Genomic DNA, 14424 nt, shown 5'->3' on the forward strand with positions numbered 1-14424 from the left:
ATAACATATCCTGCGACTCTCTCTCTACCCCAACCTGTCTCTGCCAACTGATTTCAGCAAACTTTTATGATTAGACTTTTCTCGAATTTTATTTTATAAAATTAATTTTAGATTTTACAAGTAAGTAATTGTATCCGTCAATCCAACAGTTTTTTTCAGCTTTCATCATTATTAAAGGGTTTTCTTTGTTCCACGCCCTCATTTTTCTCTATGCCACTGCTTTTAAATTAAACAAACGATGCAATAACATAACTTTTTTAATTTCTTGTTTTTTTTAAAAAGAATATTATTTTCTTTAAATTATTTACTTGTTAATTTGAAAGATTAAAATTTAAAATTTAAAATTTTAAAAAAATTAATATAATTATATATATTATCACATTTAATTTAATTTTTAATTATTTTATATTAAATATTATTTTAACTACTTTGGATGACTTAACTATTAGCAACAGTCCACCCGCTTCCGGCGTGGAACTGAGTCAGAAGAAATACGTATGGAGCAGAGACACGCGGCTTCCCTTACCTCCACCACGTTTCAACTGATGACATAGATCATTTTATTACATTATCAATTGAATTTGTCTGCTGTGCGACTTAATATTTAATAAATCCATCATGTTTCATCTAATTTCTGTTCGAGAGAAGAAAAAAAAAGGGTGACAAGTGGCAACTCTCCCTGCCCGCAAAAACTCCGTTTTCCGGTGGCAAAGGATATAAGACTCCCGGAGTATGATCCATCTTTTCATGTTTCATCTTCATTTCTTTCATAATTTCTACAGTCTGCTGAACCTTCTCGCTAGCTGTTAAATTTCCGAAAGCCGGAAACACCAAAACCTTCATTTCAAGTCCAATGTAAATAGAATGGCAAATCATAGCAGTAACTAATTGGCTTTTCTTGGAAGCTACCATTTTTGTCTTGTAGCCCCTTCCTTGCAGTCTAAGTAATTAATCCCAGCACAAAACCAAATTCTATATAAAGCTAGCAATTGAAAACGCTGACCTAAGACTGAAAGCTAAAAGCATGAGTGATGTGTTCAGCATTGTATACTACAATAACCAACAATCCTTGTTTAATATTGCGGCACAAAGTGACAGACAACTCAAAGAGAGATTTTGTCTTTTTCTCCTGTTGAAAGCTATAGATATCCTCCTGTTCTCCAAGTTTTTTTGTAGACTGTAACAAAGGATATTCAAGCTTTTATTCAAGAACCCTGGCCAAAAACAAGGGGAGAACTAGACACTTCAAGGGTTGCCAATAGCATTTAGGTCGCAATTCATCAAGCTGCAACAACCCATAAAAAGGCATATCATCGCATATCCTTTGAATTAGAAGGGCCTGGCTGTGCAGTCGAAAAAGTGAGATTTTGGATAAAAATATAGGTTTAAGAATGAGTTCAGGTAAAGGTTTTTAGCTCAGTTTGAATTAGAAAAAATTTTGTTGCTTTGTTGTTGTTTTCGTACAGTTTTGTTGTTATTTTATTATTATATTGTTATTATTTGGATATTGTATAATTCTTGTTTTATTGTTGATTTTTCTACCATTTTAAAGATATCTTTTTACTATTACAAATATCTTAGTGTTATTTAAATATAATTTTTTAAAATTTATTTTTAATTTATTGAAAAATATTTATTTTAATATTTTATTGTTGTTAATATATTATGTTTTTTATTTTTTTATATAAAAAATTTAATTACGGGTGTACCGGACTAGACTTAGTTTTAACATTTTTTATTTAGGTCGAGTTTGAACAAAATATTAAATCTATTTTTCAAATCGAACTCGAACCTACCAAATAAACCTAAAATTTTATTAGAACTTGACTTGACGAATGAACATTCGGAAGATATCATACACAGACTTATTATGCCCAAACCTATACATCAATTTATTAGGTCCTAAAATAATCCTTTACATTTTCCAGTTTTGGTTTTTGATCTAGTATGAAACTAACACAATTTTGTATTTTTTCACAAACTTTTTATTATTATTGATAGTTTATCAATCTAATCAACATATTTCATGTTTCACGAATGTATATAATGTATATCAAGTTTCGATTAAATAAATAAATAATTTATTTATTTATATTTAAGATTTTGATTAAGCGTCACCCACAAATCGAGCTTCAACTCAGTTGTAAAATTAACAAAAAAATTATTATTTTACAAAGTAACATATATTATTTCGAGAGCAATTTTATCTTTTTTATATAAAATCTAGAAATTTTTTGCACATAACCGTATTCGATCACAAAATATTATGATCTTTAATAATTTAACTTTATCATTTCAACCAAAACTATATTTAATTATTATATATAATTTAAAATTTATTACATAAAATTTTCACCATGTCATAAATAAAAAAATAATAAATAATAAATAAAATTTATATATTATTTTTGAAATTGTTTTTTATATACTACTTTTAAGTTATTACTATTTTTTTAAATATAAAATATTTTTACACTGTAAAAAATAAAATTCAATTTAGAGTTTTTTAATTTGTACATAAAAATCATTCAAACAATAGTGATTTTGGGTTTCACAATCTTTCTTCTTAATATCTAAAGACTACTTGAACATTTCAACAATAGAAGCAAAAATTAGTCAGAATGTATTTGGAAAGTCACTTAGTATTAGATATGGGTGTAATTGCTTGTAATTACACAGGTATGATGTATTTGAGTAACTCTCGTGATTGATGTGTTCCACTAAATTGAACGTAACAGAAGTAGCCAATTGCATTTTCTAATTCTTGAAGGTTGAGAATTTAGATAATTACAGACAAATCTAATTATTTTTCATACAAGTTATAAAATTTATATTAGAAACGTAAACACAGTTGAATATGGACAAATATACATGAACAAGTTATAAAAATTAAAATATTATTTGTTAGAAGTTATATTATATAAATTATAAAAATTAGATTATAACTATAATTACATGTATTTTATAAAATTATAATAAAAAAATTGTATTATAAATAAATAATAAATTATACTAAAAATTATCGAAGTTAGATCATACTTTATTTTAATTTATTCCCTTAGTTAAAAAATCATAAAAGCATAGTAGCAGAGACATGCTAACTATCCAAATTAATGTTACAAGAAATTTTAGTGCCTTAATATTTTTGGCTGATTCTAACCCCAAAAAATATATGCTTGGCCGACTCTATTAATGAGTATCAAGACTCGTAAATATATGGCCTAAAAATAAATAAGTTATGATTATATTATAAATCTTTATAAAAAGTCTTATAAATTTTATTATAACTTTATAAAACCCCTTTATAAAAGTTATATATATATATTTTTATGAAATAATATATCATTGTAAAAACTCTAAATTTTATTTTTTTAATTAATTTTATTAGTGACCTTAATACCAATTATTTTTATTGGATTAAAATATTGCATATGATGAGTTGATTTTAATATTTGTTACTTGTTTAAAAAAAATTAATTGTACTGATAATTTTTTATAACAATTAATATTTTTAAACTATAAAAATTAATATTTTTTATAGTAATTAATATTTTTAATTTAAAATATATAATTGTGTAAGTATAGTTTTAAATTACCAAACATGACATATGCAATTACAATGTAATTACTATCATGTACTTACTCTCCTAGTAATTACATCTTCATCTAATTATATTGTGTTTTCAATATCATAATTTCATATTATAAAAAAAAAAGATTACAAGAACCCCATGTGATGTCTTGATGGTCAAAGGTGTTCTTTGCCCCAGATGCAGCTTGGGTTCGAGTTGCATTGGTTATTTAGGCTTTGTCCTGTTACTGCAATTCTCTAAAAAATAATACAACAAAAAGAAATAAGATCCCATTCAAATAGAGATTAATGACGCCACTAACTGAATCAACAAAAGTTCAAAATTTTAATCTTTTTACTTTTTCGATTTAAAAATTCTAGTCTAATAATTATCGTTGTTGTTATTTTTTGAAAAAAATTATCAAATTAATATGTTTTTTTTTGTGTTTCAATCATATGCCACATCATATGAGGATGGTCTAATTAAAATTCCAAGCTAATAAATGTTGAGAAAAATATTTAAAATTTTAGTGATAAGTACAAAAACTAACAATATATTTTGACTGAGAAAAAACCACCATAGCTTGAATGAAGCTTCCCCACCTAAAAGGAAGCAAATATTAATACTACTGCTTAGATTAAACTGGATTAAAAACTAATTGAGGGTATCAATTCAGAAAATAATATTAGATCGATTAATTAATGAATCGATACAGATTAATTGAATGGAGTAAAAAATAAGTTGAATTGACAATTGAACTATTTTTATAATTTTTTTATAAAATTTTAATAATTTTGAATCCATTTAATTCATCCGATCAAACTAATAGAATAGGTTCACCATTTGGCTGTTCTAATAGTATTGAAGATTAGTTAATCATTTATTTTTTGGGGTAAAAAAAATTAGTTAATGATTAGTAGAAGAGTAGGGAAGCAAAGCATGTCGAATATTCAGAACTTTGGATGAACTTTTTTGGGATTGTGACGACATTTATGCTGTTGCTATGCCTTCCGTCGAGTCGACTGCCTCTTCCTCATTTACTCACGCGCTTTTTCATTCCTTTTTGTAACTTTAAAAATAATTTTAATTTTGTTCATTTTCAAGTTAAAACATTAATTATATTACCTCTTTTTTTGTTATAAATAGTGTGTTTAATGTGTCATTTGAATTCCCAAAAAGTCCACTTCACAAGGTCATAAAACATTTTTATATATATATTTAAAAATTTATTAATTCATTAAATGAATGAAATTATATAAATCGAAAAAAAATTCATCATAGAAGATGAAAGACAAGTTCCATCAATATAATTAAGGCTTTAGCCTTAATATCAATATAATATTATGACATGTTGACAATTGACCCTATCACAATTCAAGTATAACATATCTGAAGTGATTATAAGCACTTAATATTAGGATAAGCAAAATTTGATTCGATTCGAAAAACTCGATAAAAATTTCAAATGTTGAATTAAATAGTTCGAGTTATTTGAGTTAATCAAGTTATTCGGATCAACTCGAATAAAAAATTTAATTTTTCGGTTTAACTCAAATATAAATTACACAATTCAAATTATCCGGAAATCCGAAAAAGAAAATGCAAAACTACGTCGTTTTGATAAATGTTTACTCATTAAGTTAAAAGGCAAAACCATTATATTGTTGATGTAGTTAAATAATATTGCACTTCCTCTACTAGTTAAATAATTGATTCATGTAAACATAACATTGAGTATTAATAATAGGATTCGTTAACTCGACTCAACTTGACTTGAAAATTTTTAACTCGATTCGAAAAAAATTTAAATTGAATTCGGTTGCTAAAATATGATTCGTCAACTTGACTAATTCGAATTTTTTTTTACTCAATTCGAGTCGACTCAATCGAATAAAGGAATCAACCTTGGATGATCCAAAGCAACATACATAAATCGACAAAAGAATTAAGCATCCACTAAACTAGAGAGGACAACGACAAAACTAGCTTTAAAATCACTTACAAAAACAAGACTACATGTATAAACATTTTTACTCCGTAAACAAATATATATAATACAAACCAACTTTTATAGTTTAATATTATAATTTGTAACTTTATTCATTTAAAAGAAAAGTTTATTATTTCTTCTGCTTTTTAAAATAATGAATATATATAAATAAAAATTAATTAAAGGAAAACAAATAAAAGACAACCAAATCAATGAAAGGAAATACATTAAATAAAGGATAACAATGGAAAGACAATTTTAGACAAAAAAAAATCTCATAATCTTATCATAAAACACACACTATACTAAAAAAATCATATTATTAATTATAAGATTTTATTTGATACATTTATAATATATGAATTTATTATTATTAAAAATAATAAATAAAATAATATCACATAATTAAAAAATACTTTTATTTTATTCATATTTAAAAAATAAGAAAAATGAAAATATTTTAGGTATCAATTAAAAAAACAGAACAATGGAAACTTCAATATTAATTGTATTAATTAATTCTTCCTCTTTTTCTCCTTATGAGTTTAAAGCTTATGTCTCCTCTTTCTTAACCCTTTCAACAGCAAGCGTGTTTCCCTATCTATATATCTATATATATTATAAGTGTGTGTCTTTGTTTCTCTGTATTTTTATGTTTTACTCTGTCCTTTTTTGAGTGCTTTTTTTTTTTTTTGGTAGCTTGATTTGTTTGAGTTTGTCAATGGCCGCAATGGCTTGTATTCCAAGAAGACTTTCTCAAATCACATTATTCAATACCAAAAATCTCACCCTCTACCATATCACTCTCGTAGTTATTCTATGCACTACTTTTTACCTTATCGGAATTTGGCAACACTCCGTTGGCACCACCTTCTCCTCCTCCTCCGCCGCCGCGGCCTTCCTATCCTCAGTCCCTTGCTCTTCCCTTAAGACCACCCAACTCGACTTCTTGCCTCACCACCTCCCTCCTGACCCACCATCCGAGACGGCGCGTGCCGCTCAATTCCCTCCGTGTGACCATTCCTTCTCCGAATACACCCCATGTGAGGACGTTCAGAGATCGTTGAAGTTTGACAGGGACATGCTTATATACAGAGAGAGGCATTGCCCAGAAAAGGACGAGTTGTTGAAGTGTAGGATCCCGGCTCCGTACGGTTATAAGGTCCCTTTCAGGTGGCCCCAAGGTAGAGAATTTGCATGGTTTGCTAACGTGCCGCACAAAGAATTGACCGTTGAAAAAAAGAATCAAAATTGGATTAAGGTTGAAGGAGACCGGTTCAGATTCCCCGGAGGTGGCACCATGTTCCCGCATGGTGCTGATGCTTACATCGACGATATTGACAAGTTAATCAATCTAAGAGATGGTTCAATAAGGACTGCCATTGATACCGGTTGCGGGGTACGTTCCTTATTTTATATTTATAACCTTTTTAATACTAGTTTTTACGTTCATGTTTAACGTTTTCAATCAAACCGGAACAGCTGGTTCAGTTTTGAACCGGCTAATGATGCTATTGCTAGTTTAGGAAGATGGAAAGTTGGTTAGAAATTGTTGAAAAAGAAAAGTGATTGGTTGGAGGGGTTCTATAGTTAAAATTTTTCATTTGATTCTTTTTTTACTGCAAAACATAAGAAAAAGAGTATGAAAATTAATTAGCTTTTGCCAAGTTTACATAAGAAATTATTGTACTGCCTAATATGGATAGTTTTTTTTTTCCCAGTTTTACCGTGTGAACTAAGAAAAGTTAAAAAAAAGCCAGAAAATAAAAAATCATAATTATTCAGATTGAAGTTTCCTTAGTGGGATGATTTCACTGGGAGAGAAATCTGGGTTTTTGATACTGCCAGCAAGAAATTAACTAAACCAGGCATGCACTTTTATAGGGCAATGGGTTTTAATGGAATATAAAAATAAAAACTTGTCATAAGGAGAGATTCCATGTTGTTTTTAGCCAATTTAGGTAAGAATATGTTTAAAATGTAGGTTGATGAGTGTTCCTTCATTGTCAGAATTTCTCTTTTTATCTGTATGTATATATACGTTTATCTTTTAGAATATTTTCTGGTAAGATTTCAGTGTAGAAAGGGAAAAAAAACTTGTTCAACAAGATCTTGTCGCCCAACTAGGCCAAAACCTAAAATTAATTAGTATTAAACAGTTAGTGCTTTGAATTTGTATTAAATATCAATACTATTGAATAAGAGCATTTTTTGTAAGTATAATAATTTGGGTTGACTCTGAAACCACCCTCAAGAAAAAGCGTCCACTCAAATAATTATTTATGGTTTTTGTTTGAACCAATTATTGACATACAGGTTGCGAGTTGGGGAGCTTACCTTCTATCAAGGAACATCCTAGCGATGTCGTTTGCACCAAGAGACACCCACGAAGCTCAGGTTCAGTTTGCACTTGAACGTGGGGTGCCGGCCATGATCGGAGTCATGGCCTCTATTAGGCTTCCTTACCCTTCAAGAGCTTTCGACATGGCTCATTGCTCTCGTTGCCTGATCCCTTGGGGCCTGTACGGTAATAGACCCCCCTTTGTCTTTCATTTTCGAAGAAAAGCCTAATAGTTTTGGTTCATGTTGGTTGTTCAGATGGGCTTTACTTGATTGAAGTTGATAGAGTTCTTCGTCCTGGGGGTTATTGGATACTGTCGGGGCCACCAATAAACTGGCAAAAGCATTGGAAAGGTTGGAATAGGACGACTGATGATCTGAAATCAGAGCAAACCCGCATCGAAACTGTGGCTAAAAGTCTATGCTGGAAAAAACTAGTACAAAAAGACGATCTTGCAGTTTGGCAAAAACCAACTAATCATGTCCATTGCAAAGCTAACAGGAAGGATTTCAAGCGGCCTCCTATTTGCCACACTCAAAATCCTGACATGGCATGGTGAGATCTTTTTTCAATCCATTTTTTCCTCCAAGACAAATATGTAAATATTTACATTATGATTGGAGCAGGTACACGAAATTGGAGACTTGTTTAACCCCATTGCCTCACGTATCGAATATAAAGGAAATTGCTGGTGGGCAATTAGCGAAATGGCCTAGGAGGTTGAATGCAATCCCACCAAGGATCAGTAGTGGGAGTTTACTAGGAATTACAGAGACGGTATTTGTGGAAAATTCAGAGCTATGGAAGAAGAGAGTAGAATATTACAAGACAATAGATCATCAATTGGCAGAGACCGGTCGGTACCGGAACTTGTTGGACATGAATGCTTATTTAGGAGGCTTTGCAGCCGCTCTTGTTGATGACCCTGTCTGGGTGATGAACATTGTCCCTGTCGAAGCTGATCAAATCAACACCCTTGGTGTCGTATATGAACGTGGATTAACCGGAACATATCAAAATTGGTATCTTACTTTCGCTCTTTTTTTGTTCTTCCTTTTTGTTCCATTTATCATGTGTTTGTTTGTCTCTTCATAGGTGTGAAGCAATGTCTACTTATCCTAGAACTTATGATTTCATTCATGGTGATGCCATTTTCAGCCTCTACAAAGACAGGTAAGAACAAAAACCCAAATGTAAGACTGTTCTTTTTTTTTTGTTCGATCATTGATGGATCTAAATGGTTTGTAATGCAGATGTGAAATGGAGGATATAGTTTTGGAAATGGATAGGATTTTACGACCAGAGAGCAGTGTAATAATCAGAGACGATGTAGATGTGTTGATGAAGTTGAAGAACATGATGGATGGTATGCAATGGGATGGAAGAATTGTAGACCATGAAGATGGACCCCATGAAAGAACCAAGATTCTCTTTGCTGTCAAGCAGTATTGGGTTGCATCACCGTTATCACAAAATCAATAAGGATTAATAATGTTTGCTCTGTTTTCTTGTTTCTTGTTTTTCTTTTTTTTCTTTTTTTTTACTGAAAGAAAGAAGAAGATATTATTGATGCATTAAATTTTTTTTTTGAAAATAATTTAAAATACTCGATTCCCAAATTTTATAATTAATATTTATAAACTACTGACCTTTCTCACAAGAAAGCTTTTACATTATAAAGATTTTAATTTTTTTTTTATATTTCTCTCAACAATTCATTTTCTTGAATACCTTTTCAGAGTGTAATAAAATAATAAAAAATATCTTAAAAAATAGATATATTAAAATAAATATATACGTGGCATTATTTGGAATTAAAACTAATTGTACTTGCATCATCTTTCTGGGTAAAAGTACTAGCGAAGCCCCTCTACTTAGGGTGAAATATATTTTGGTTTTTTTATTGGAAAATTAAACTTTATAGATTTTGATGTATAAATTAACCCTCCATTATTATTTTTTCAATGCCCTCAATTAAATTATATTTATTAAATAATTTTATGGGTAAGTTATACTTTTCGCTCTATTTTAGTTAGCTTAATTATTTTTTATTTAATCAATGAGTTTTTTAAAATTAAATATTTTAGTCGTTCTAAATTGAGGTGGGCTTTTTACTAGTCTAGTAATAAAATTAGTCCTCTAATATTTACACATTCTATAAATGTTGTCTTAAATATTCAATAAATTTAGTCATCAATGTTTACAAAATTTGTCAATTTAGTTTTAATTATAAATAAATAAATAAATTTGACCCTCGATATTTACAAAATCTATCAATTTAGTCTTAACTCTAAAAATTTAAAAAATATATATTAGCCCTTTAAAACCAATTGGCTAACCCTATGTGAGATATTAAATAAGAAAAAGAGTACCTTCTTTCAAGCCACTTGCAAAATAACTCTAAAATTTTGGGATAATACACACAAAAGAATTAAGATCCAAAAGAAAATAAACATATTATAAACGTTATTTGTTCGAGTAGTAATACAACCAACTATTCTAGATAGGTTCCAAATAAATTGGTTTGGTCCGGTGTGAAGCTGAAATGATCGTAAAAGAAATTTTGAGTGACTAGAAAGAGGGTATTATTTTTCTTATTTTTGTAACTAACATGGGTTAATTGATGGGTTATAAAGGGTTAAAAACAATTTTTTAAAAATAGTTTTAAAAATTTTTAGTGTTAGGATTAAATTGATAGATTTTATAAATGTTGAGAGTTAAATTTATAAAATTTTTTAAAATTAGGGCTAAAATGATAAATTTTATAAACATTAAGAGTTAAGTTTGTTAAATTTTTAAATTTAAGATCAAATTAATATAATATGTAAATATTTTTAGTGACTAAGTCGAAAAAATTAATAGTTAGGTGATGTATTTGTGAATTCACTTGTATCATGAAATGAGAAGAATAGTGTTTGCAGATAAAAAACGGCATCGTTACGTCGGCAAGGAAACGTCTATAAGAGGTTACTTGCCAGCTCATTTCTTCCCCCCAGCATCTTCCGTCACTACTGCTGTTATATTCTAAACCAGTTCATAAACAGATAAACCCTAGCCTTAAAATCCCTAAAATTGCTACATCGTTTCGTTTCTAGTTCTTTTTCGCAATGGATGGCGAAGACGACGCCCCGAAATCATTGATGGAGGAGATGTACGCGAACGGCATCGAGGGCGTTGACGATGCGCCGTCATCCTCAACTTCGACAACGATCCGGAAGAACCGGCCCATCATTAGCGGCGAGCAGCTAGACATCGAGGCCTACGCTGCGCTTTACTCGGGCCGTACCAAGATCGTGCGGCTCATATTCTTAGCTGACCACTGCGACAATTCAGGGATGCAATTGGAGGCCCTAAGGATGGCTTACGATGAGCTCAAGAAGGGGGAGAACACTCAGCTATTCCGTGAAGTGGTCCAGAAGATCGACGGTCGACTGGGTCCCAACTATTCGATGGATGCCACGTGGTGCGCTATGGTTGATCGAAAAGCCGACCAAAGGAAAGATAAACTCGAGAGCGAACTCAATGCCTACAGGGTAATTCAGTTTTTCTTACTTCAAATTATTTTCTAGAAACTAATTAGGGCTTACTTCTTTTTGTTTGTTTGATTTCTTATTTTCAGACGAATTTAATCAAAGAAAGTATAAGAATGGGATACAATGATTTTGGAGATTTTTACTATGCTCATGGCGCACTGGGAGATGCTTTTAAAAGCTATGTTCGAACTCGCGATTATTGTACAACGTCAAAGCACATTATTCAGATGTGTTTGAGTGCAATTCTTGTGAGCATTGAGATGGGTCAATTTGCTCATGTGACAAGTTACGTTAGTAAGGCTGAGCAAACACCCGAGGCACTTGACCCTCCAACTATTGCTAAGCTACGTTGTGCTGCTGGATTGGCTCATCTGGAGGCTAAGAAGTACAAGCTTGCTGCTCGTAAGGTTTGTCAGCTTATAAATTGTTACCTTGGATAATTCGAATGTTGCCATTTTTGCTTGTTTTATGATTGTATCATGCTCTGCTTTACTGGCAAGATGTGTTGAATTTGATATGGCTGAAATGCATAGAAGATAATGGTACTTCCTTGTGATTATCAGGAAAGGGTTGGTTATTTACATAATTGTATTTTCTAGAACTTAAATTTAGAAGCCATTCAATTCAAGCCACACGATCTGGTTTCAAATCTTGGCCTATAAACTCAAAATAAACGGGACTTGATCTTGAGCCCAATAAGTCTGATGAAGCAAGTGTAAACAAGCTACATTTTAGGCATTCCTGGAACATTGCACTCCTAAAATTAAACCTGAAATCTTCTTATGGTGTTGGATTTGATGGAGTACATTATGGTAGAAAACTTAAGAGAGCTTGATGTACTCGATAGAAAATTAGTATTATAGTGTTCTTTCCGATGGTATTAATACAGTATAATTGTTGTATGCGTTGAAGGTTTAGTCCTGCGGTCTTTACCTGGAGCGGCCCCTATAGTTGGTTGGGCCTGATTAATTTAAAGTTTGCTTGCTTTGGTTTTTGAGGTTGAGTGTTCCTTTTGTTGGTTATCTTGCATTTTATTGTTGTACTTTTATGAATTGTAACAAGGGAGATTTTATAATTAGTTTTATTCCAAGCAATTACTATTTTATTGCTGGATTGATTGTCTTTTCTATGGATGCAGTTTTTGGAAGTGGGTCCTGAACTTGGGAATTCCTACAGTGAAGTGATTGCCCCTCAAGATGTTGCTACTTATGGTGGGCTTTGTGCACTTGCAAGCTTTGATCGAACTGAACTGAAGGCATGAATCTCTTCAGTTCGCCCCCTCCCTGTCATTTGTTTTCTGGCCTTGTCTTACTGTTGTCTTATAGATTTCTCATTCATCGAATGCTTTTACTTTGCAGAACAAAGTTATAGACAATATCAACTTCCGGAATTTCTTAGAGTTGGTACCTGAAGTAAGGGAGCTTATTAATGATTTTTACTCGAGGTATTATCCATCTTTAACTAATTTGTAGTGAATTTTCTGTGGTTAAGATTATAATATACAATCTTTTATCTTGTGACGCTGGGTTTCAGCAAGTCCTTATGAGTGCTTGATTGATGAGACGTGCTGATTTTTAACTTGTGGCTTCTTTCTTATTGCAGCCATTATGCTTCCTGCTTGGAATATCTTGGAAACCTCAAATCGAATCTGATGCTTGATATCCATATACATGACCATGTTGAGACCCTGTATGATCAAATCCGGAGCAAAGCCCTTATCCAGTACACCCACCCATTTGTGTCTGTTGATATGCGAATGATGGCTGATGCCTTTAAAACAAGTGTTGCAGGACTTGAGAAAGAACTTGAATCCTTAATTACTGACAACCAGATACAGGTATTGTTTTTCACCATTGTCTTGCTTTTCTTAAGCTTTGTTGGTGCATGTGAACATGGTTTTGTACATGATTTTTCAAATGTCAGTTCGAACTTAATTTGTCAATTAATCTGTATATCTTCAGTGATAAATGAAAAGAATTTTACTCTTTCGTTTAGAACTTGCATTGAGCATGTTTATATAGTGAAGAGCAGAAAAACAATTAAAGTGAATTTCCTAATTTCTAAACCAGAACCTTCCCAAACATTGAAAACAGTTAGACGGGGAAGTAGAGTCAATCCTTGTTTATACATTAGTTCCCTGGAGTGAAGGAAGCCAGTTCAAATGGAAATGGGCTTTTGCAAATTAAGTGATAAAGGTTTTTCTTTTCTTTTCCTTTTTTTTTTCTGTAATGTATGTTTTACGATGAGGATTATAATGTATCTGCAGGCTCGGATTGATTCACACAACAAAATTCTTTATGCACGACATGCTGATCAGAGAAATGCAACTTTCCAGCGGGTTTTGCAGACTGGTAATGAATTTGATTGGGATGTGAGGGCAATGCTGCTGAGAGCAAATCTTCTCAAGCATGAGTACAATCTTAGGGCTTCCAGGAAAATCTGAATTCTGGACTGAAGCATTATCAAGATATTCTTGAAAAGGTTCCTTCTATGGCTGGGCCTAGGTTCTGGATGTGCTGAGGCACTATTGTAAGACCTTAAAAAGGAGATTGGCTATCCATGATGATGGATTTGCATTTTGAGGGTTTTGGGATACACACTTCTGTATATACTAAAAAGTTTATCTCATAAGTGTTACATTATTTGTTTTTCTTTACATTGTTCTAATATTTTCTGCTCATGTGCAATTTGATAAAGCAAGGCTCTCTAGGTTATCTGAAGAGTTACTTGTTAGTTACTACTTGTTTATGTTGCATTAGCTGTTGATAAATTCCCCGCTGTTTATTTTTTGGCTAATTCTGCATGATCTAAGATTGATGCCAATGTTGGCCAAGGAAATGGTGCCTGTTTGTTGTTATTAGGCCTTTTTCATTGTGTTACCCCACTAATCTGATGAGTATTAATTAACATTATGCCTTTCGAATTACATATGCCTATTAAGCTTTATAGATTAGAGGGCAATCGTTTCACGTGTTTGCTGCTGAAAAG

General features: G+C 31.3%; 2 protein-coding genes across 4 annotated transcripts; both read left to right on the forward strand.

Moving 5' to 3' along the window:
• The first annotated feature begins 6197 nt into the window (after window positions 1-6197).
• Window positions 6198-9604, forward strand: LOC107957265 (probable methyltransferase PMT15). The gene is made up of 6 exons (XM_016892747.2): window positions 6198-6961; window positions 7879-8089; window positions 8161-8458; window positions 8530-8925; window positions 8999-9076; window positions 9157-9604. Exons 1-6 carry the CDS (start codon window positions 6284-6286, stop codon window positions 9383-9385), a joined length of 1890 nt encoding a protein of 629 aa, XP_016748236.1. The 5' UTR covers window positions 6198-6283; the 3' UTR covers window positions 9386-9604.
• Window positions 9605-10809: 1205 nt separating this feature from the next.
• On the forward strand, window positions 10810-14092 carry LOC107957264 (COP9 signalosome complex subunit 1). 3 transcript variants are annotated; one of them, XM_016892745.2, is made up of 7 exons: window positions 10839-11436; window positions 11523-11843; window positions 12575-12691; window positions 12795-12880; window positions 13039-13273; window positions 13530-13631; window positions 13703-13934. In XM_016892745.2, exons 1-6 carry the CDS (start codon window positions 11011-11013, stop codon window positions 13620-13622), a joined length of 1278 nt encoding a protein of 425 aa, XP_016748234.2. In that variant the 5' UTR covers window positions 10839-11010; the 3' UTR covers window positions 13623-13631; window positions 13703-13934. The 3 variants fall into 3 exon arrangements, with proteins under 3 accessions (XP_016748233.2, XP_016748234.2, XP_016748235.2); XM_016892744.2 differs by lacking the exon at window positions 13530-13631 and having other exon boundaries at window positions 10810-11436; window positions 13703-14092; XM_016892746.2 differs by lacking the exon at window positions 13703-13934 and having other exon boundaries at window positions 13506-13632.
• The last annotated feature ends 332 nt before the right edge of the window (window positions 14093-14424 follow it).

Source organism: Gossypium hirsutum, chromosome A11 (assembly GCF_007990345.1).
Source record: "Gossypium hirsutum isolate 1008001.06 chromosome A11, Gossypium_hirsutum_v2.1, whole genome shotgun sequence".
NCBI lineage: Eukaryota > Viridiplantae > Streptophyta > Magnoliopsida > Malvales > Malvaceae > Gossypium > Gossypium hirsutum.

What these genes read in the sequence shown, in the direction of transcription:
- LOC107957265 (XM_016892747.2), top strand. Translation starts at nt 6,284, where the DNA reads ATGGCCGCAATGGCTTGTATTCCAAGAAGACTTTCTCAAATCACATTA. An exon ending in CCATTGATACCGGTTGCGGG is followed by an intron (nt 6,962 to 7,878) that starts GTACGTTCCTTA and finishes ATTGACATACAG; the next exon opens with GTTGCGAGTTGGGGAGCTTA. An exon ending in CAAAATCCTGACATGGCATG is followed by an intron (nt 8,459 to 8,529) that starts GTGAGATCTTTT and finishes TGATTGGAGCAG; the next exon opens with GTACACGAAATTGGAGACTT.
- LOC107957264 (XM_016892744.2), top strand. Translation starts at nt 11,011, where the DNA reads ATGGATGGCGAAGACGACGCCCCGAAATCATTGATGGAGGAGATGTAC. An exon ending in TTGATCGAACTGAACTGAAG is followed by an intron (nt 12,692 to 12,794) that starts GCATGAATCTCT and finishes TTTACTTTGCAG; the next exon opens with AACAAAGTTATAGACAATAT. An exon ending in ATTAATGATTTTTACTCGAG is followed by an intron (nt 12,881 to 13,038) that starts GTATTATCCATC and finishes TTCTTATTGCAG; the next exon opens with CCATTATGCTTCCTGCTTGG.